We start from the raw sequence: 21,710 nt of genomic DNA on the forward strand, positions 1-21,710 counted from the left end.
AAGTCTCCTCCTGCTGCTGCCTTGGGGCCCTACGGCCCCTCCTGTCGTCCGTCCTTCCTTCTTCTGTTGGGGTCCTCCATCTGACTCCCTGGACAAGGGGAGAGGACATGAGAGGGAGAGTGTCCCAGGAGGAAGGTAGGAGTGGGGATGCTGGTGGAGCCCAGCTGGGGACAGAGAGGGTGTCTTCCCTTGAGACTCCTTCCTGCCCTGGGAGTGCCCAGGCCTTCAGAGGGAATCGGTCAGCTCCAGCTGCCATCACCAATCCCACGGGCAATGGGGCTTGAATAACAAGAATGTATCAACTCACCGTTTCGGAGCCGAGCCTTCTGAGATCCCTGTATAAACAAGCTGGGTTGGCCCTGAGGCCTCTCTCCTTGGATTCCAGATGCCCATCTCCAGCCTGCGCCCTCACATCAGCTCCCTCTGTGGGACTCAGGGTCTAAATTTGCCCTTTCTATAGGGGCACCCATCCTATTGTATTAGGGGCCACCTTAGTGACCTGATTTCAGCTCTTTCTGTACAAACTCTGCTGCAGGGCTTGCGGGGGTGTTGCCCTGGAACTGAACCTGAGAAGGAACCATGAGTGTTCAGGTTCGATCCCTGGCCTCGCTCAGGAAGGGAAGGATCCAATGTGGCCATGAGGTGTGGTGTAGGTCTCAGACCCGGCTTGGATGTGGCATTGCGGTGGCTGTGGTGTAGGCCGGCTGCCAAAGCTCCGATCGATCGATGGATCGTTCGGATGCCAAGCCTGGGAACTTCCATATGCCGCCCCAGCTGCCCCGTCCAAACAAACAAACGTAGGCAATGGAAAGACAAATAAAAGACTGCTCCACCTAAGGTCATGTTCGGAGGTCCTGAGGGAGAAGCCTTCCACATATGAACTTCGGGTAATAGAGCTGTAGCCCCTTTTGGCAGGTGTCTCCAGTTCCAGGGATGAAGGGTCTTTTGGAAAGTAAAGGAACATCAGTCCTGGGGTTGGGATGAAGGAGGATCGACTCCCCAAAGTGAGGGGGGGACGTTTCCAGAGTGCAGGGCACTCGAGCCAGATCAGAGCCCATGACCCAAGGCCATGGGGCAGGGGGTTCCAGCCCGTGGCATATAAGGCTGTTGAAGGAACGGAGTCTAGGCGACAGAGAGGGAAGCTGAGAGAGGAGCTCCAGTGCCAGGCTGTGAGATGAGGTCCAGGCCTCACAGCACTCTGCTCCTACATTGGATTCCCAGCACCCTCTTTCAGCATGCCCACGGCCCCGCTCTCCATAGCCTGAAGGGGAACAACTCACTGCCCACCTTTCTGGCCCCCACCCCCACATGAACACCTGCCTTCGGTCCAAGGGCCCCAGCCAGCCTGGCCCAAGGGGTCCACACCTCCAGCACTTGGAGCCTGATGTCTCCTTTTCGGCTTAGCTGGCTCAGGCCAACCCGAGGGAGTTCCTGGAAGCAGTGTTGTTGCAATCCTTCCTGCCCTCTGCCTGACCCAGTGTTCTCATGTAGCCAGCAGGATCCCGGGAAGCCTCACAGTGGACCCAGCCTTCAGGACTCACAGTGCTATGGTGGGTGACCTATCTCTTCCTAACTTTTGCCCATTTTGTGTTGGAATAGGTCCCGCTGTTATGGTCGTGTCTTGGCAGTGCCTTATTCCCTCGAGACACCAGACTTGGGTCAGATGTGTGGTTGGCAGGTAGTTTCTTCAAACCTGTAGCTTCTTTTCACCTAGGAAAATGTTTCCATTTGATGAGGTCCGTTTTCTGTCTGGGGTAGGGTTTTGGCTGTCATGGGGAAGAACGCTTATCTTTTCATTGTTGCTGATGTTGTTGTTGCCTATTCCAGCGGTATTGATGTACTTATCTTCCGTTTGATTGAAAGGACAGTGAGGTACCATGTTGTGCTATTTCCTGCTGTGTCGCAAAGTGATTCGGTCATACATACACACACACCCCTTCTCCCTCAGATTCTATGCCCATATCGACTATCACTAACTGTGGGCTAGAGTTCCCTGGGCTCTACCACAGGTTCCTGTTGGCCGGTCATTCCATGTACTCCGTGTGCAGAAGCCAGTCCCAAACCCCCAGTCCCTCCTGCTGTGGACTTGGCTCCTTTGGGACCCATCCGGTTTTCCAAGGCTGGGAGTCTGTTTCTGTTCCGTGCACATGTTCATTTGTGTCCTCTCTTTCGGTTCCACTTAGAAGTGGTATCATACGATGTTTGTCTTTCCCTGTCCACCTTCACTTAGGATGATAATTTCCAGGTCCATCCTTGCTGCTGCAGCGTTCATGATTCCATTCTCTTGTATGATTGTGTGATGTCCCCCCGTACATATGAACCTCATCCTCTTTATCCATGCCTCGGCCGATGGACATTTAGCTTGCTCCCTTGTCTTGGCTATTGGAAATGGTGCTTCAGTGGACATTGGGGTGCATGTATGTTTTGAAGGGCCTTTCTTTCCTTTTGATGAAGTCCAACTTTCCGTTCTTTCCTTCCCTTTTGGGATAATGTTTTTCTTGTCATGTGGAAGACCCCTTTGCCAAGCCCGAGGACCCAGAGGTTTGCTCCAATTGTTTTTTCTTAGGTGTGGTAAACGTTGCATCGTTTGTATTTATACACATTTTACATTTGCACTGAATGTTCCATGATGAGTTCATTTTCGTATCGGATAAAAACCCTATCCCTATTCCACTCTGCTGCCCTTGAGCTTCCGTATTAGAACATCCCAGGTTGGTGTATTGCTATGGATCTATTTCTGCATTCTCTATCTGTACACTGAACTCTGTCTGCCTCTATCCCGCCAGCAATGCCAAGCTGCCCTCCATAGAGCGTTCTCATAAGCCGAATCACCTCCCACTTTAATGTGCTTTCTCGTCATTATGTTTGATGTTCTGGCTCCTTTATCTTTTCTTTATCCATTTTAGAATAATTTCATCCATGTGGGCCAAAAAAAAAAAAATAAAAAAAAAACACTTCTGTTGGAATTTGGCCGTATTCTGTGTTGAGTCTTCCCATCCATGTGTATGATACGTGTCCGCATTGTTGTAGGTCTTCTTTCGTTTTATCATACAGATGCTCTATCCCAAATATGTATCCCCGGATTTCCCATTGTGGCTCAGTTTGTGATGAACATGAAAGAGTGTCCAGGAGGATGTGGGTTCAATCCCTGACCTGGCTCAGTGGGATGAGGGTCCAGTGGTGCCACCAGCGGCAGTGTGGCTTGGACCTGGTGTTGGTGGGGCTTTGCTGTAGGCTGGTAGCTGTAGCTCCAGGTTGACCCCCTTGCCTGGGACCTTCCGTATGCCATGAGTGCAGCCATAGAATGACCGATGGAACCAAATGCTTCAAGGTTTTGGCAAGTCTTGTGTATTGCATGGTGTTTTTCGTTTTGGTGCCATGTTCTTTTGTGGGATTTACACACATGATGAAGGTTTTTGTGTGGACCTTGTATACTGAGACTTTGATAAAGTGACCTCCCTCTCTTCCGTGTGCCTTGGAGATTCGGTGGGCCTTCCCGTGGAGGTAGCCATGCTATCCATGAGCATGGAGAATTATGTTTGTGCCTGTCTCATCTGTAGGTCTTTCTTTGTTTTTCCTGCCATGCTGCCCTGGCTCGTAGCTACAGTACTAAGTAGAAAAGGAGAAATGAGAAAGAACTTTCTGACCTGTTTTGGATGGAGGAGGAAGACGTTCATACTTTCACCATCACCCAGGAGGCTTGGTGTAGCTTTTTGTCGAGATGTTCTTTATGGGGTTCAAGGAGTGTCCTTCTCTTCCTAGACTTCTGAGCGTTTCTTACATGAATGGGTGTGGCACATGTTCTGCAAGCGCCATTGTGACCATGTAGGTTTTCCTCAGTAATGTCTTCATGCAGCCTATAAAGTTGATGGTTGTGCATAGTAAGCCAAGCTAGTGTTCCTTGGCTAGAGTCCGTCTGAACATAGGGTATTGTCGTGAGCTTCTTTGTTCCTGCGTTTGCTGTATTTTGTGATTTGTATTTTCTCAATGCCTTGTGTGAAAACGTAGGTTGTTGATGGGAAACCTGGCATCTTTTGTATTCTATAAGCATTTCGTGCCATTTGCTTCGCTCTTAACACCAGTTTGTCTGGATCCTACCACCTGTTAGGTACTGCACGTTCCTTTGCCTACCGTTCTATATATTTTCCAAGTTCTCCTGGAGAGGCCTCTTTGAGCATGGAGTCGTTCGAAGGGTGCATCTCCATGTCCACATATCTGGAGGCTTCCTTTCTTCTCATTCTCGTTGTTCTGCAATGGACAGCATATGCTTTGGACCCAGTGGAGTGAAATGCAGTGGCTCTTTGTTTCCTTATCGTAGAGGTTCTCCAAACATCCCAGGCAGGAACGGCTCCAATATGACTGTGACAGAGGAGTTCTCTGCCTATTTCCCTTACACTGTAACCATAAGGGGATTACCTGAACATGGAAATGCCAGGCTTCTGAAGATGTGTCTGACAGGGCCAGTTCACAGCCACCCCTGCCCATTGTTGTCTGGATCAGCTTACAAGTAGAGAGAGCCAGGGTCCAGGAGGGGGCCCAGATGCAGCGCTCTGCTGCTTTCTATGGCCGTGGTCCCATGTAGGCATTGGCTACCACCAGAAGGCTGACATGCAGGAGCCGGGTGCAGTCCCTGGCAGGGGGATCAGCACTCCCAGTGGGCAAAGCTCCAGCCTCTCTCCTACTGCCCAGGGCAGGTCTGAGCTGTGGGTGCAGCCACCAGGCTCAGAAGGCCGATGGCAGAGGCACCAGGAGGCACTCCCCAGCTCTGTCAGCCACAGTCCCTGGCTGTTGGCAGGGACCGTGATGTCCCAAGGAAGAAGGCCCACCTCCCAGCTGCAGGGAGGTGGTCTTGAGCAAGTCAGAACTGCCCTTTCTCGTCTTCAGCAAGCAACATTTCCATCCCTCCCTGTTGCTTCCTCCCAACCCATGCAGTTGCCAGTCTTTCTTTGTCAAACCTCTTCCAAAGCACTTCGTGAAAGGAAGGGCATCCTTACCCCGACTGACTAAGAAGCACCTCTTGGAAATAAGCAAGTTTCCCCTCACCCAAGACTCTTAGCTCCTTCCAAGGACCATCCTTGCTCTCTCCTGCATGCTGCTGAGTAGCAAAATGTTGGGGATCCAGAACTCCTCCAATGAGTGGTATGCTAGCAATAGCTTCTGCGACAGCAGGAAACTCCTCCCCCCCAGGCAGAGGCGGTCAGGAGACTGTAGGTGATGGCTCTGTGCTCTGTGCCCCCTTTCAAGCCCTTTGCATCCCTGCCATCTGAGGAAGGAAGGCAGTGCCTGGGAAATCACCCTGGTTACAGATGCGTCACTTGGCCTGTCTGGCAAGAGGTCACCTGTGAGCCAGAGGGCCTGAATCCCCTCTGGAACACACTGCTGCATCCCCACCACCCAAACAGGCCCTTCCAATAAGGCACGATGGCCTGCCCATTGGAATGGCTGGACACTGAAGGTATGCTGTCTGTGACTGGGACACAGGGGACTCGGTGCCTTGGTCTTGGAGACACATGGCATTGGAAAGGCAGAACCCAGGCCAGGGGCCCCACATCCTAAGTCAAATGGGTTTCCTCAGCCAATGGTTTGACTCCGCCTTGAGGGGTTTGGAGATGAGCCTTTCCCTGGTATCAGAGGGTCAGCTTCCCCTTGGTGTCTGTCATAGACAAAGAGTGTTCAGCCCCTGTCTCCATCTCACACAAGCTGCACCAATCCAGCCCCTGAAATTGGGAAGCTCCTTCACCCACCCTGGGCATGGCGGCCATTTTTGTGATGCGGTGAATGTGCCATCCATTAATCCACTGTTTCCTTTTTGGTTGGAGGGATGCGTGGATAGATGGAGACTCTGATTGGCATTGGAGGGCCCCACCTGCAGCATAGGGAAGTTCCCCGACTCGGGGTCGAATCAGAGCTGGCATTGCTGTTCTACGCTACAGCCACAGCAATGCCAGATCCAAGCCATATCCGTAGCCCACACCACAGCTCAAGGCAATGCTGGATTGCTTAACCCACTGCACAAGGCCAGGGCTCAAACCCACGTACTCATGGATAGCAGTCAGATTCTTCATCTTCTGAGCCATAATGGGAACTCCCTAAAATACTATTTGGTGATGGTCTGTACATCTTTCCTTTCTGCAAATTCTATTGCATTCTTTTCTTTTCCATTTTGAGTCAGCTGCATTGGGGCCTGTGGGCTGTTCCAGGCCAGGGGTCGAGTCCAAGCTGCACCTGCTGGCCTATGGCACAGCCACAGCAATACAGGATCTGAGGCATGTCTCATACCTACACCACAGCTGACGGCAATGCCAGAACCTTAGCCCAGTAAGCCATGCCATGTCTCATCCCCGCGTCCCCATGGATCCTAAGCAGTGTCCTTAGAGCCGAGCCACACGAACTCCTGCTCTTTCACGTTTTAATGGATTGAAAAGCATGAGTAAATGGCTCACTTTAAGTGTGCCTGCACTTGGCATTAATCCTAGATTTTTGGCTGTTGGCAGGGACCGTGATGTCCCAAGGAAGAAGGCCCACCTCCCAGCTGCAGGGAGGTGGTCTTGAGCAAGTCAGAACTGCCCTTTCTCGTCTTCAGCAAGCAACATTTCCATCCCTCCCTGTTGCTTCCTCCCAACCCATGCAGTTGCCAGTCTTTCTTTGTCAAACCTCTTCCAAAGCACTTCGTGAAAGGAAGGGCATCCTTACCCCGACTGACTAAGAAGCACCTCTTGGAAATAAGCAAGTTTCCCCTCACCCAAGACTCTTAGCTCCTTCCAAGGACCATCCTTGCTCTCTCCTGCATGCTGCTGAGTAGCAAAATGTTGGGGATCCAGAACTCCTCCAATGAGTGGTATGCTAGCAATAGCTTCTGCGACAGCAGGAAACTCCTCCCCCCCAGGCAGAGGCGGTCAGGAGACTGTAGGTGATGGCTCTGTGCTCTGTGCCCCCTTTCAAGCCCTTTGCATCCCTGCCATCTGAGGAAGGAAGGCAGTGCCTGGGAAATCACCCTGGTTACAGATGCGTCACTTGGCCTGTCTGGCAAGAGGTCACCTGTGAGCCAGAGGGCCTGAATCCCCTCTGGAACACACTGCTGCATCCCCACCACCCAAACAGGCCCTTCCAATAAGGCACGATGGCCTGGCCATTGGAATGGCTGGACACTGAAGGTATGCTGTCTGTGACTGGGACACAGGGGACTCGGTGCCTTGGTCTTGGAGACACATGGCATTGGAAAGGCAGAACCCAGGCCAGGGGCCCCACATCCTAAGTCAAATGGGTTTCCTCAGCCAATGGTTTGACTCCGCCTTGAGGTGTTTGGAGATGAGCCTTTCCCTGGTATCAGAGGGTCAGCTTCCCCTTGGTGTCTGTCATAGACAAAGAGTGTTCAGCCCCTGTCTCCATCTCACACAAGCTGCACCAATCCAGCCCCTGAAATTGGGAAGCTCCTTCACCCACCCTGGGCATGGCGGCCATTTTTGTGATGCGGTGAATGTGCCATCCATTAATCCACTGTTTCCTTTTTGGTTGGAGGGATGCGTGGATAGATGGAGTCTCTGATTGGCATTGGAGGGCCCCACCTGCAGCATAGGGAAGTTCCCCGACTCGGGGTCGAATCAGAGCTGGCATTGCTGTTCTACGCTACAGCCACAGCAATGCCAGATCCAAGCCATATCCGTAGCCCACACCACAGCTCAAGGCAATGCTGGATTGCTTAACCCACTGCACAAGGCCAGGGCTCAAACCCACGTACTCATGGATAGCAGTCAGATTCTTCATCTTCTGAGCCATAATGGGAACTCCCTAAAATACTATTTGGTGATGGTCTGTACATCTTTCCTTTCTGCAAATTCTATTGCATTCTTTTCTTTTCCATTTTGAGTCAGCTGCATTGGGGCCTGTGGGCTGTTCCAGGCCAGGGGTCGAGTCCAAGCTGCACCTGCTGGCCTATGGCACAGCCACAGCAATACAGGATCTGAGGCATGTCTCATACCTACACCACAGCTGACGGCAATGCCAGAACCTTAGCCCAGTAAGCCATGCCATGTCTCATCCCCGCGTCCCCATGGATCCTAAGCAGTGTCCTTAGAGCCGAGCCACACGAACTCCTGCTCTTTCACGTTTTAATGGATTGAAAAGCATGAGTAAATGGCTCACTTTAAGTGTGCCTGCACTTGGCATTAATCCTAGATTTTTGGCTGTTGGCAGGGACCGTGATGTCCCAAGGAAGAAGGCCCACCTCCCAGCTGCAGGGAGGTGGTCTTGAGCAAGTCAGAACTGCCCTTTCTCGTCTTCAGCAAGCAACATTTCCATCCCTCCCTGTTGCTTCCTCCCAACCCATGCAGTTGCCAGTCTTTCTTTGTCAAACCTCTTCCAAAGCACTTCGTGAAAGGAAGGGCATCCTTACCCCGACTGACTAAGAAGCACCTCTTGGAAATAAGCAAGTTTCCCCTCACCCAAGACTCTTAGCTCCTTCCAAGGACCATCCTTGCTCTCTCCTGCATGCTGCTGAGTAGCAAAATGTTGGGGATCCAGAACTCCTCCAATGAGTGGTATGCTAGCAATAGCTTCTGCGACAGCAGGAAACTCCTCCCCCCCAGGCAGAGGCGGTCAGGAGACTGTAGGTGATGGCTCTGTGCTCTGTGCCCCCTTTCAAGCCCTTTGCATCCCTGCCATCTGAGGAAGGAAGGCAGTGCCTGGGAAATCACCCTGGTTACAGATGCGTCACTTGGCCTGTCTGGCAAGAGGTCACCTGTGAGCCAGAGGGCCTGAATCCCCTCTGGAACACACTGCTGCATCCCCACCACCCAAACAGGCCCTTCCAATAAGGCACGATGGCCTGGCCATTGGAATGGCTGGACACTGAAGGTATGCTGTCTGTGACTGGGACACAGGGGACTCGGTGCCTTGGTCTTGGAGACACATGGCATTGGAAAGGCAGAACCCAGGCCAGGGGCCCCACATCCTAAGTCAAATGGGTTTCCTCAGCCAATGGTTTGACTCCGCCTTGAGGTGTTTGGAGATGAGCCTTTCCCTGGTATCAGAGGGTCAGCTTCCCCTTGGTGTCTGTCATAGACAAAGAGTGTTCAGCCCCTGTCTCCATCTCACACAAGCTGCACCAATCCAGCCCCTGAAATTGGGAAGCTCCTTCACCCACCCTGGGCATGGCGGCCATTTTTGTGATGCGGTGAATGTGCCATCCATTAATCCACTGTTTCCTTTTTGGTTGGAGGGATGCGTGGATAGATGGAGTCTCTGATTGGCATTGGAGGGCCCCACCTGCAGCATAGGGAAGTTCCCCGACTCGGGGTCGAATCAGAGCTGGCATTGCTGTTCTACGCTACAGCCACAGCAATGCCAGATCCAAGCCATATCCGTAGCCCACACCACAGCTCAAGGCAATGCTGGATTGCTTAACCCACTGCACAAGGCCAGGGCTCAAACCCACGTACTCATGGATAGCAGTCAGATTCTTCATCTTCTGAGCCATAATGGGAACTCCCTAAAATACTATTTGGTGATGGTCTGTACATCTTTCCTTTCTGCAAATTCTATTGCATTCTTTTCTTTTCCATTTTGAGTCAGCTGCATTGGGGCCTGTGGGCTGTTCCAGGCCAGGGGTCGAGTCCAAGCTGCACCTGCTGGCCTATGGCACAGCCACAGCAATACAGGATCTGAGGCATGTCTCATACCTACACCACAGCTGACGGCAATGCCAGAACCTTAGCCCAGTAAGCCATGCCATGTCTCATCCCCGCGTCCCCATGGATCCTAAGCAGTGTCCTTAGAGCCGAGCCACACGAACTCCTGCTCTTTCACGTTTTAATGGATTGAAAAGCATGAGTAAATGGCTCACTTTAAGTGTGCCTGCACTTGGCATTAATCCTAGATTTTTGGCTGTTGGCAGGGACCGTGATGTCCCAAGGAAGAAGGCCCACCTCCCAGCTGCAGGGAGGTGGTCTTGAGCAAGTCAGAACTGCCCTTTCTCGTCTTCAGCAAGCAACATTTCCATCCCTCCCTGTTGCTTCCTCCCAACCCATGCAGTTGCCAGTCTTTCTTTGTCAAACCTCTTCCAAAGCACTTCGTGAAAGGAAGGGCATCCTTACCCCGACTGACTAAGAAGCACCTCTTGGAAATAAGCAAGTTTCCCCTCACCCAAGACTCTTAGCTCCTTCCAAGGACCATCCTTGCTCTCTCCTGCATGCTGCTGAGTAGCAAAATGTTGGGGATCCAGAACTCCTCCAATGAGTGGTATGCTAGCAATAGCTTCTGCGACAGCAGGAAACTCCTCCCCCCCAGGCAGAGGCGGTCAGGAGACTGTAGGTGATGGCTCTGTGCTCTGTGCCCCCTTTCAAGCCCTTTGCATCCCTGCCATCTGAGGAAGGAAGGCAGTGCCTGGGAAATCACCCTGGTTACAGATGCGTCACTTGGCCTGTCTGGCAAGAGGTCACCTGTGAGCCAGAGGGCCTGAATCCCCTCTGGAACACACTGCTGCATCCCCACCACCCAAACAGGCCCTTCCAATAAGGCACGATGGCCTGGCCATTGGAATGGCTGGACACTGAAGGTATGCTGTCTGTGACTGGGACACAGGGGACTCGGTGCCTTGGTCTTGGAGACACATGGCATTGGAAAGGCAGAACCCAGGCCAGGGGCCCCACATCCTAAGTCAAATGGGTTTCCTCAGCCAATGGTTTGACTCCGCCTTGAGGTGTTTGGAGATGAGCCTTTCCCTGGTATCAGAGGGTCAGCTTCCCCTTGGTGTCTGTCATAGACAAAGAGTGTTCAGCCCCTGTCTCCATCTCACACAAGCTGCACCAATCCAGCCCCTGAAATTGGGAAGCTCCTTCACCCACCCTGGGCATGGCGGCCATTTTTGTGATGCGGTGAATGTGCCATCCATTAATCCACTGTTTCCTTTTTGGTTAGAGGGATGCGTGGATAGATGGAGTCTCTGATTGGCATTGGAGGGCCCCACCTGCAGCATAGGGAAGTTCCCCGACTCGGGGTCGAATCAGAGCTGGCATTGCTGTTCTACGCTACAGCCACAGCAATGCCAGATCCAAGCCATATCCGTAGCCCACACCACAGCTCAAGGCAATGCTGGATTGCTTAACCCACTGCACAAGGCCAGGGCTCAAACCCACGTACTCATGGATAGCAGTCAGATTCTTCATCTTCTGAGCCATAATGGGAACTCCCTAAAATACTATTTGGTGATGGTCTGTACATCTTTCCTTTCTGCAAATTCTATTGCATTCTTTTCTTTTCCATTTTGAGTCAGCTGCATTGGGGCCTGTGGGCTGTTCCAGGCCAGGGGTCGAGTCCAAGCTGCACCTGCTGGCCTATGGCACAGCCACAGCAATACAGGACCTGAGGCATGTCTCATACCTACACCACAGCTGACGGCAATGCCAGAACCTTAGCCCAGTAAGCCATGCCATGTCTCATCCCCGCGTCCCCATGGATCCTAAGCAGTGTCCTTAGAGCCGAGCCACACGAACTCCTGCTCTTTCACGTTTTAATGGATTGAAAAGCATGAGTGAATGGCTCACTTTAAGTGTGCCTGCACTTGGCATTAATCCTAGATTTTTGGCGTTTGGGGCATTTTGCTTTTTCTTGTTTTTGTTTGCTTGTTTTTTATTTTGTAAGTGTTGGCTGCCCCTGTGGCACACAGACGTTCCCAGGGACAACCCAAGATCCTTAACCCTCCTCACCCCAATCGAAAACTTATCCCTGATCACGAAAAGTCCCAGGTCTTCTTGTATCAAAAGCTCCCTGGGGCGGATGCCAGTGGGCTGGTGAGGTTGGGACCACTGAGCTTCACATGATGGAACCTCCCCCCAAGCCAATCACAGGTCATGAGATTACAGTCACTCCCTCCCTCCTTTGTTTTGTCCTCACTGGGACTAAGAGGCCGCTGCCTCCACCATTTAGCACATGGCAATAATCCCACCAAGACGATAGGATGGTCCCCCACCCACAAGGCACCGAAGCAGAAAGTCCTGTCCCTACAGCCAAGCCTTTTCCTCTCTGGACAGGCCACCCCCACGGGACACCCTGGAGGAGTGGAGGATCACCCCAGCCTGTCATGTGGCCACTTCAGAGAGGCAGAGAGAAACTCTCTAGAGGTAAGGGCTGCCTCCAGCCTCCATTCTCACGACTGGTGAGTGTCCAGAGGGCTGAATGGCACAAAAGCAGCTCTCCATCCCCAGAGTGTTCCGGGATGCAGAGCATGGAACCGATGCCCCAGAAGCCCCCTAGCCCAGCAGGCTGGAGAGACAGGGATGATGAGGCTGTCCCTGGGGCTAGTGAGAGCTGTGTACTCCCAGGAGCAGCCTGGGCATCCTTGTCTCTGTGGAGGAAAGACTTAGTCATTCACATGTGGATCCAGACTGCCTGGGATCTCACACATGCTTCCCTCCTCTCAGATCCCCTCTCTGCCCTCAGACGACCCATCTCTGAGGACATAGGCACATGCAAGACGACAGTGGACCAAGTGCATTTCACAACAGAACGATTTTATCCATGTTTTACATCCCCCATCGCAAAGGAGCTACTGTGCCCACTCACACACACCCAGACCCAAGTCCCCACCACCTAACCCCACCCACCCCCACCCCCTCCTGGCTCTGGTCATTCTGTCCTTCCTCCCCACCCCTATGGCAGCCAGGATGGTTGCAAGGACCTGGAGGAGCCCAAGGCTTCCATGGGGGCTGCCCAGTTGGACTGGCCCTGGAAGGCTGGCCCACCGTTCCCTACTGGCTGCGGTGCTACTTCCTCCTCCTCCGTGTGACACATGGGTCACACCTACTCCTTTTGGGCTTGGTAGGGTCAACCAGCCCCAGAGCCAGGGTGTGCCTCCCAGAGCCTCGCAGGTCAGCCCTAGGCCTGGCCAGGTCCTCAGCAGCAGCCAGGCCTCCACACCGAGCCCGCTTTCTAGACTTGGCAGCTTCCAGGGGGCCTGAGCTGAGGCCCATTCTCTGGGGCACAGCGGCCTGGGAAGCTTGCTGGGCCCTCTGCCCTGCAGTGCAGACAAGACCCGAGGCAGGGACAGGGCTCTTTGGCAGGCCCCAGGGCAGCAGGCTGTGGTGAAGGCCCAAGAAGAAGGCCAGGCTGGGGAGCTCCTCCTCATTCTCACTGAACCCATGACCCAGCCCTGGGGCCCCACTAAGAGGAGAGGCCTCCCTGAGAACCTTGCTGGCCCTGAGTCCTGATGGAGGGCCCGAGCGCTTGGTGCCCTGGCGAGGAAACGGCTGTGCTGTTCCCGCCTGAGGGGGCTCCTGATATCCTGGAGAGGGCACAGAGCCTTTGTGCCTGAACAGGCCCCTGTCTGTTTGGTGGTGCCTTAGATGGCCATGGAAATCCATCTGGGGTGTACAGGTTTCATCTCTGACCCCAGGCTGTGGGCCTTGCTCGTTCCTCTGGGCATCGTGTTGGGCCACAGACTCTGAAGGTCTTGAGTCCAGGTGGGGTGCCCTGTGATTGGGAGTGGCTGGCACCCCGTCATCCTCCTCCAAGGCCAGGACTTGTGTCTGCACTAGCTGGTGGGAGAGAGGTGGACAGTGACTGCTCTGCACCCTCCAGGGAGAGCCGGGGCTTATGGGCAGGGGGAGGTGAGATGGGACTCACATCCACAGACAGAGCCTGTGGCCCTCCTGCCTTCCTCCTGCACCTTCTCCCCAGCAGGGTCCTTGCCCTGTCCCCGGCTCCCCTCCTCCCCTTCCATTCCTCCTGCCCTGCACCCACCTGGGCAGCCTCCCGGGTGCAGGGCCTCTCTTGTCAGGGGAGGGAGGGACAGAGCCTTCAGGGCCTCCTGCTCTAGGGCTCTCCCCGGCCCTGGCTGACCTGGGTCGTTTCCTCCTGGATTTCCAGGGTCACCTGACTACCCCCCCCTGCCCCCAGTCTCCCTAGTGTCAGTCCCTCCCCTGGCCACCTCTTCAGGGGAGAGTCCTTCCTCCTGCTCCAGCTCCTCAGCCAGGCCCGAGAGATCCAACTCTGGTTCTGGGGAAAGCAACTCTGCCAGGAATCGGGGGTGAATGACCACGTCCACCTGGAATGGAAGGGAGAGGCTGTGAGCAGCCTTGGCAGGTGTGCCCTGGGAGGCAGGAAGGCCTGGGAGAAACGTGACTAGCAGAGGCCAATCCAGAGTTCCCCTCACAAAGGGGGAGCTTTCAAACTCCCATAGGTATTGTCTACTCTCACATAAACACACACACACACTCACAAGCAGGTGCACATGCAGACACATGGGCTCCAAAGCACAAACACATAGGCACCGACCCAGACACACAAAGGCCTACAAAGAGAGAGACACACACACATGTACAACTTACACATCCACATATACACATCCTATGCACCAAAGTACACTCAGACACACAGGAAGACACACAGATGTCAGGGTCAAGGACCAGAGCCTAAATCCCATTATCCTGGGCCAAAGCCAGAACTAGGGTGCTAAGAGCATCTCTCCCTGGAATCCTGGAGTCTCAGACTCCAGGCCCAGCCCACCTTGGTGTCAAAGTCCTCCTGGGAACACAGCTTGTCCACGTAGCTGAGGAGATCCGGGTCTGGGAAGCAGCCGTCCTCGTCCTGTGGCAGCTCATATCCATCCTCTCGACATTCCATATCTGACTCCCCTGTGGCTGAGGGGCCAGGACCCACCAGTGCCTGCGGGATGTCCCCATGCTCCCTGCGAGCCTCAGGGGGAATCTCCTTGGGGGCCTTGTTCTCCAGCAGCTGCCAGGCCCTGCGTGGCCTTGGGTGGGTGTGCTGGACCCTGGGGCCGTGTTTCCTTGGAGCACAGGCTGAGGCAGAGCAGGAGGAAGGGAAAGTGAGGGGACCCAGCGCCCAGAAGCTGACCCCTGAGCAGGCACAGGGGAGGGCATTGTTGTGGGGCAATGGATATGCATGTGGGAAGGGGGAGGAGCAGCCAGAGCCTCAGGTTTGGTGGGAGGCCAGATTCAAGTCAGGGACAGGTAAAAGTCAGGTGTGAGAACGTGTGGAACATCTAATGATCAAGGGTCTCCCCACCAGCACACTTGTTAGGCAGATTTCACAGGGGCCCCTTAGACAGGGAGGAGGGTGATGAGGTTCTAAATGGACCAGGTCCACACCGCAGAGGGGAAAAGGGGGACTGAGACACCCTCGGGGGCTATCCGTGTTGAAAGACCAATGCCCCCTTGAGGGAAAAGGACCCATCTGGGAACAGGGACCAGGCCTAGGCCTCTCTTACCTGTACCTTGACCTCCAGGGGGGAGGTGATTCACAGACTGAGTGCCCCTTTTGCGGGATGTGGGTTCCTGAGGAGCCAGCTTTGTTGGAGCTGGAGGAGGCATGCCCTGTGCCCGCGTTGTGCAGGACACGTTCCCCATCCTGATCTCATCCTCTGCCTCAAATTGCATGAACCTGGGGGGTGTTGAGGGACAGGCCCCAGTGAGAAAACCACCTGGGCTCTGGAGCCCACCCAGGGCAGCAGGACCGAGGGGGTGAGGAGAGGGTGTCCTTAGGTCTGTCAGGGCCCTGTGAGGTGCTGTCGCAGCAGGGAACTGCAGTGGCAGATATCCAAGATCTGGGCCTCCTCCTGCCTGACCAGCCCTGGAGCTGGAGGGCATGGCCCAGCAGAGACCCAGGTCAATCTCTGGGACCAGGCTTAGGGACACATGGTGGGCAGTGGGGGCCCCTGCTCATGTGCCCCCGGACCTTGTCTGACCCAAACAATGGAGATGGCCAGTGGCCTGGTCAGGCACGTGTCCCCACAGAGCCCTTGCCCGAACCCAGAACCTGGGGCTGGGAGTGAGAGTCTGGGAGAGCACGCATGAGACAGGGCCCAGCACAGGCTGGAGTGGGGATCCTACCATTAGAGGTGAGGCATCTCTTGCCACTGAGAGCTAGCTGCTCCTTTGGTTTTGTTTGGAAACTAGGAGGTTCACATGCAGAAATGACAGGGAGGGCCAGAGACCCATGGGCTTCCCCAGGGATGGCCGGTTGCCCATTCCAGCCATCGTTGATGAAGAGAGGCCTACCACATGCTAGGTCAGTGATGGCTAGGCACCCAGCATGAAGGGGTGCCAGGCTGCCGGGTGGAGTCCTCAGCCCTGCACAGCCCCCATGCCTTCAGGGGACCCCCTCCTGGGCTGCCGTGCTCCCCAAGGCCATCCTGAGGCCTCCCCACATCAGCATCACGGTAGGGCAGAGCTCCTGGGACAGACAGGCTGGAAGAGCCAAGCTCTCCAGGTGGCAGAGGGGATTCTGGAGGCCAATAGGATTTGGGGATTCAGGGAACAGGAGGTGTCAGGTGCCAGCCTCCTCTTGCATCCTCTCTGATTGCTAGCACCATAGCCAGATCCTGCCCTGGGGCCTGCCCATCACCCACCACCCACCCCACCATGTCGCCCATGGCCCAGGACCCTGACTCACTTTGCTGCCATTTCATAAAAGGCCATCCTCTCAACGGTGCTCATGTGCTGCCATTCCTGCATGGCCTGCCGCATGCCCTCCTCCAGCGTCATGGTGGGCTTCAGGCGAGCCAGGGTGCGAAGCACTGGGCTGTAAGCCCTCAGGGTCAGTCTCTTGGTACAGCCCAGCCCCCAACTGCCCAACCCCACCCAGCTCCAAGGCCTCCATGGGCCCCACCCCTGCCAAACCCAGGCTCAAGAGGGGGAGACGAGGGTGTCTGGAGAGCAAAGGCAAGCCTTCCTGGTGCCTGGTGCCACCACCTCCCACTCACCAGAGGATGCTTGTCCACTCCCTGGCTATAGCTGGGACACTCTGGCTGGGGGCGGGTTGCCATCTCATATAAAACGCAGCCCCATCAATGCGGGAGGGCAGGCGCCAGTCTACCAGCTAACAGGTCTGAGAAGCCCAAGGATTCTTCGGCCCAGGTCTCTGCACTAGATGGCCTAGTCCCCCTTTTCGGAGGGACCTCGGGTCTAGGAGGGATGTTCCTGCCAGGTTCACAGCTCTAGGAGGATAGACCCTTGCCCGTCTATCTATGGACAGCTCGACCACCTCCCCGTTCACACTGGACTTCTTCAGAACAACAAGGACCGGGCATGCAGAAAGCTCCGTCCTGGGCCTGAATGTCCTAAGCCTTATCTGAAGTGATACCCACTGGCTGCCAGAGGCCCAGGTCCATGTTGAAAGGAGGTAGCACCAGAGAAGCAGGTCCCATTCAAACTCTGGCTCCTCACATCCGAGCAGGACCCTCTCGGACTGCTCTCCTGCACTCAATGTTATCATGGCAGTGCAGAAAGTGAGACAACTGGTCTTGCATGGTGGTGGTAGCTGAGCTAAGGCACGGACGGGATGTCATGGACTGGACGTGGGACACATCTGAGTGCAGACGTGCCTCCTCATAGCATGGACATTGCTGTCAACCCTCCTTCTCTCGAGGTGAAAGGATGCCTGGAAACCTAAGCAGGGAGTCCATGCCAAGGTCCTGTATATGCGAAGGCTCCAGCTGAGCTAATGAGGGTCTGAGAGGTCACTTACATGAGAAAGCAGGAGAGAGCTTCCGCATCGGGGCTCTGGGGCAGGTGGCTGCGGGCCAGGGACTTGAAGCGCTGCCAGCGTCGGAAGTTCTGATAGACGCTCTTATGGTGAGAGGCGTCCTCCTGAGGGCCCGTGTGCTGGGAGGCATGCAGGCTGCCTGCCCCAGAGGTGCCATGTGGCCACAGCCCAGAGGTCCCTGGGGGCAGGATGAAGGCCATCTGGGCAGCTGGTGGTGCCGCTTGAGGAGGAAGGCCTGGGGCCAAGCCTCCCTTGCCAGCCTGAGCTGCTGCAATAGCTGTGGCAGCCACCCCGCTGTCCCCCACAGGGCTTGCTATGCAAAGGGGTGCAGGACACAAAGCACTCCCCATGAGGGCCCTGGAAGCATTCCCATTGAGGGGGGCCTGAGGGCGCCCAAAGGCCTGAGACTGGTGGGGCAATGCTGACCTCCCTCCTGACCAGACTGGGACAGGGATGTTGCCAAGCCCTGGGGCAATGGGGCCATGGTCAGCAGGAGTCACCCGAGGTGTCATGGGGTGAGGTGGCTGCAATAGGGTGCTGCCAGGCAGGAGTAATGGGGCCATGGGCGGTGGCAGGTGCTGCTCCCAAGCTGGCTGGGGTTGGGAGCCAGGAGTGGGGGGAGGATAGGAGCGTGAGGCCCCAGGGGGCATGACCACATCCGTGCCCGGCAGTGGAAATGCTGTGGAGAGAAAGGAAAGGGGTGAATGGAAGAGGAGAATGGGTGACATGGACGGAAGCTCTCTGGGGACTCAGAGGGCACACCTCAGTGGGAGAGGGCATTTGGCCCGAGGAAGCTGTGTGTTGTGCAGATGTCGTGGAGGGATTTTCATGTTCTGACCTCAGTGAGAGAGGGCATTTGGCCCGAGGAACCTGTGTGTTGTGCAGATGTCGTGGCGGGATGTTCATGGTCTTGACCCCCACACCCAGTTCCCTTCCCCTGTCTACCGAGAAATGCTCAGCTCAGCAGCAGGGATGGGAGAGCCTCCCTGAGGAGCTCCCTGACACCTCGTCCTCACAGGCTGTCCCCACGTCCTGGACCTGAGAGGTCATCTACTCTGAGCATGCCCCTCAGCAAGGTCACTGGCAGGTAAGGGCCTTCTCCAAGGTCCTTCCAGGCACCGTGAGGCCTTTGATGGACCTCCACTGTCTAAATCGAAGGGCCTCACATCCTCCTCAACCCTTCCTCTCGGGATGCTCAGCACACATCTGTTCTCTCATACTTTCCTGACCTCACACAACACCTCTCAAAGGCTGCGAAGATCTCTCTGCACACAGAACCCTTAGACAAACACAGAACAGCCCCACCAAGCATGCACCTGCCTCTCTGAACCACCCAGAGTGGACACTTCACAGGGGCTGAGGTGTGCCACCCCATCCCGATGGCCCTGAGTCCCTCCCGCCATGCAGTTCTGCTCCTCAGAGAGAAGTCTGAGAAGTCGGTGTGTGTCCCCTGCATTTTTGCCACTTCCCATCCAGGGTTGGCTTCCGAAGAAAAGCACGGGCCCAGGGCAGCTCATGTGACAAGGGTCATGGGAGTGGAGGCTGCCTGTGGTCCTTCCCCTTCCAGCTCCCAATAATGGAAAGTGAGGAGGAACTGAGAAGCAGGCAGGAGTCAGGTGCCCTTTGAGAAAACCGCCCATTCAGGAGAAGGAGGTACATACCACGAGGCACCGAATTGACCTCCACAGATGCTCTAGGAGATTTCACAGTAGCAGACTAGATCATCTTCCTGCTTCTGTGCTACACTGCTTCACCCCCCCCTTTACAAAGGAAGCAGCCTTCCTAGGCATTCCACCTGCACCAGCCTCTCTCCACATGTAGTAGTAGTGACTTGAAATAGAAACACACTCTTCATCTCAAAGTCAGGCCTCAGCTTCTGCTGTGAGCCACCTGACACGCTGCGCCATGTCTGTAGAGATGTATTTCCACAAAAGGGAAACCAATACAGAACACCTCAGGCCCACGAGTCCTAGCTTGGGTGAAGTCACCTGGTTGCCCATCCCTTGTGGAATCCAAGGCCACAGTTGCCTCACCTGAGAAGTGAGTTCTGGGCGGGATGGAGGGAAACGTTCTGGGCCGTTGCAGCGAGAGTCACATCCCGCCCAGCTCAGAGCAGACCCTTTCCTGAGCATGAGGCCACAGACAACACCCACCAGCACTTAATCGTTTTCTGACTATACCCTCACATTCCACGCCCCCTTTAGCCAGAGGATGCGCCAGTTCCAATCCCTTAGAGAGGTCTGGTGAGGCGAGCTTCAGATGCCTGAGGACCACAAGGCGGGGCTAGGCTTTCCCCATGACCCACCCAGGGCCAGCCACAGGACACTGGCTACACACACGTTCCAAGTGGCTTGTCTCCCTTCTAGAAACCGCCAACCTGCCTGCTGCCATCCTGCCTCCCCAACCAGAGCAAGGCCTCTTGAACCACCTCCAAGCAGCTGTCCTCCCCAGGGCAGCCTCAGGTTTCTACAGGCTCCCCAGCTGAGATGTCCCTGGGGTGCAGTGCTGTCGCCTTCCTCTCCTTCCGTCCAACTCCATGTCCACAGTGAAGGGTCCCAACGGAAACCCAGGGATTTGAGGGAGGCCCTTTCTCTTGGAAAACAGCCCCTGTCTAGAGGCTTACCGCCTTCTGAAGCCATTCCCACAGGCATGGGCCTGGACCACCACGGGCTGGTGGCCTCAACGTGGACAGTCAAGAGCAGGACCCAGCGAGGGACCTGCCCCAACAGATGCTCAGGACGCAAGTAAAGGAGCCCAAGTTTGAATCTCAACAGTAGAATGCGGGCCTCCAGTCATTCTGCAGTGGGGGAGGGGCCGAGGGCAGGTGAGCCTGGGTGGGGGTGGGGTGCCATTCCATGCTGGCCTCTGCAGGGAGGCAAGAACCAGACGTTTCTTCCACCTTATGCAGGGGCCAGACAATTGTCGAGTGCCTCATCAGGCAATGTATGTGTTGGTTTTCAGAGTCACAGCACCGAGGTTTGTCTTGATGTTCCCTTTCCCTCTGTTATTCATCAACTTGTTTGTTGTCCTTCACCCGCCTCAGCTTCCGTCCTGGCTTCAGGCTCCCTTCCCCAGAGGCCAGACTTTCTGAACAAAATTCACCTTTTATCATCTGATAACCACTTGGGTTTTCATGGCCACCTGGAACCCAATGTTTATGGTTTGGCTTCTCTCAGCAGACCCACCATTTGTGATTGGTGTGTGTCCGTCTTTCCTAAGGAAACCGTCCTTGTGTGCCAACCAGCATCCAGCAGGACCCACCTTCCTCATGTTCCCTTGTGCTGGAAAGGCCCAGCCTATCCAAAAAGCCACTGCACAGCCCACGTGTCCAAGACCAGAGATCAGTCTGTCGTGTCTCCCGTATGATGACATTGCTGGTAAGTCTTGGAGCTTTTCCCTGTTAAATGTTTGAATGTAACATTTTCAACAAATCCTCCCTTCTCAGGGATCACAGTCCACGTGTGCCGAATAGCATATGGAGTGCTGAGTCCTCCTCTCCCCTCTTTCCCCTGTCCACTCAGTCCTCGTTCCCACCAGGGATCAGAGATACCTGTTTCATTCACATCTTTTCAGAGATCTTTTGGGCAAGCAACTTTGAATGCCATCCGTTTGCCTTTGCAGGTAGTATTCCTTTGTCTCTGGTTGAAATGTACCATGTGCACAGGGAACTCCATCTTGGACTTGTGATGGAAAAGGTTGGGGGATAATGTGAGAAAGTGATTACATATGTATCCTATATAGATATATATGTATCATATATCATATATACATACATCTGTCTGTACGACAGGGTCCTTTGGCTACGCAGCAGAAGTAGACAAAACATTGTAAATCAACTGCAGTGGAAAACCTAACCTCTTGTAAGATCAAAGAGTTCCTCTTGAGAAAGAGTAAAAAAGGAAACGAGAAAATTAAATTGCGTCCCCATAGACCTGAGTATCTTTCCTTTTGTTGCCTTCCTACTGATATCGTGGCTCCTCTGTTACTGGATGCATTTTTAACATGGGAGTTCCTCCATTCTCTTGAAATTCGATGTACTGAAAGGGCAGAGTGCTCAACGCCAGGCAAAAACAATAGTAAATGTGCAGCTCCATTTGAGTTTTTCATTTCCCACACACAGTGCCTGCATTTAGCCTGACCTGTGTCCCGTGCACCATTTTGGACATATCTTTACGGCAAGTACTTTCCCTGTGTATCTGAAATTTACCTTT

At 54.6% G+C, this 21,710-nt stretch overlaps 1 protein-coding gene across 1 annotated transcript; it reads right to left on the minus strand.

Moving 5' to 3' along the window:
* Positions 1–12,485: 12,485 nt before the first annotated feature.
* Positions 12,486–20,273, minus strand: LOC146396302 (NUT family member 2G-like). Its single transcript, XM_084995943.1, has 7 exons — positions 20,123–20,273; positions 17,482–18,178; positions 16,408–16,536; positions 15,224–15,396; positions 14,500–14,795; positions 13,922–14,038; positions 12,486–13,529 (listed from the first exon to the last, which is right to left on the minus strand). The coding sequence occupies exons 1-7, from the start codon at positions 20,148–20,150 to the stop codon at positions 12,759–12,761; spliced, it is 2,211 nt and encodes a 736-aa protein (XP_084852069.1). The 5' UTR covers positions 20,151–20,273; the 3' UTR covers positions 12,486–12,758.
* Positions 20,274–21,710: the final 1,437 nt, after the last annotated feature.

Source organism: Sus scrofa, chromosome 14 (genome assembly GCF_054392235.1).
Source record: "Sus scrofa isolate SSC_HxYL_T2T_F1_AM1 chromosome 14, Sscrofa_HxYL_maternal_Yorkshire_Landrace_v2.0, whole genome shotgun sequence".
NCBI classification, from domain to species: Eukaryota; Metazoa; Chordata; class Mammalia; order Artiodactyla; family Suidae; genus Sus; species Sus scrofa.

Bases quoted from the DNA above. Each gene is read 5' to 3' on its own strand.
- LOC146396302 (XM_084995943.1), bottom strand. From the start codon at position 20,150: ATGCCTGTGGGAATGGCTTCAGAAGGCG. The intron at 16,537-17,481 runs GTAAGTGACCTC...GAGGGCTTACAG, and splicing joins GCTCTCTCCTGCTTTCTCAT to CCCAGTGCTTCGCACCCTGG. The intron at 14,039-14,499 runs GTGGGCTGGGCC...CTTCCATTCCAG, and splicing joins AGGAGGACTTTGACACCAAG to GTGGACGTGGTCATTCACCC.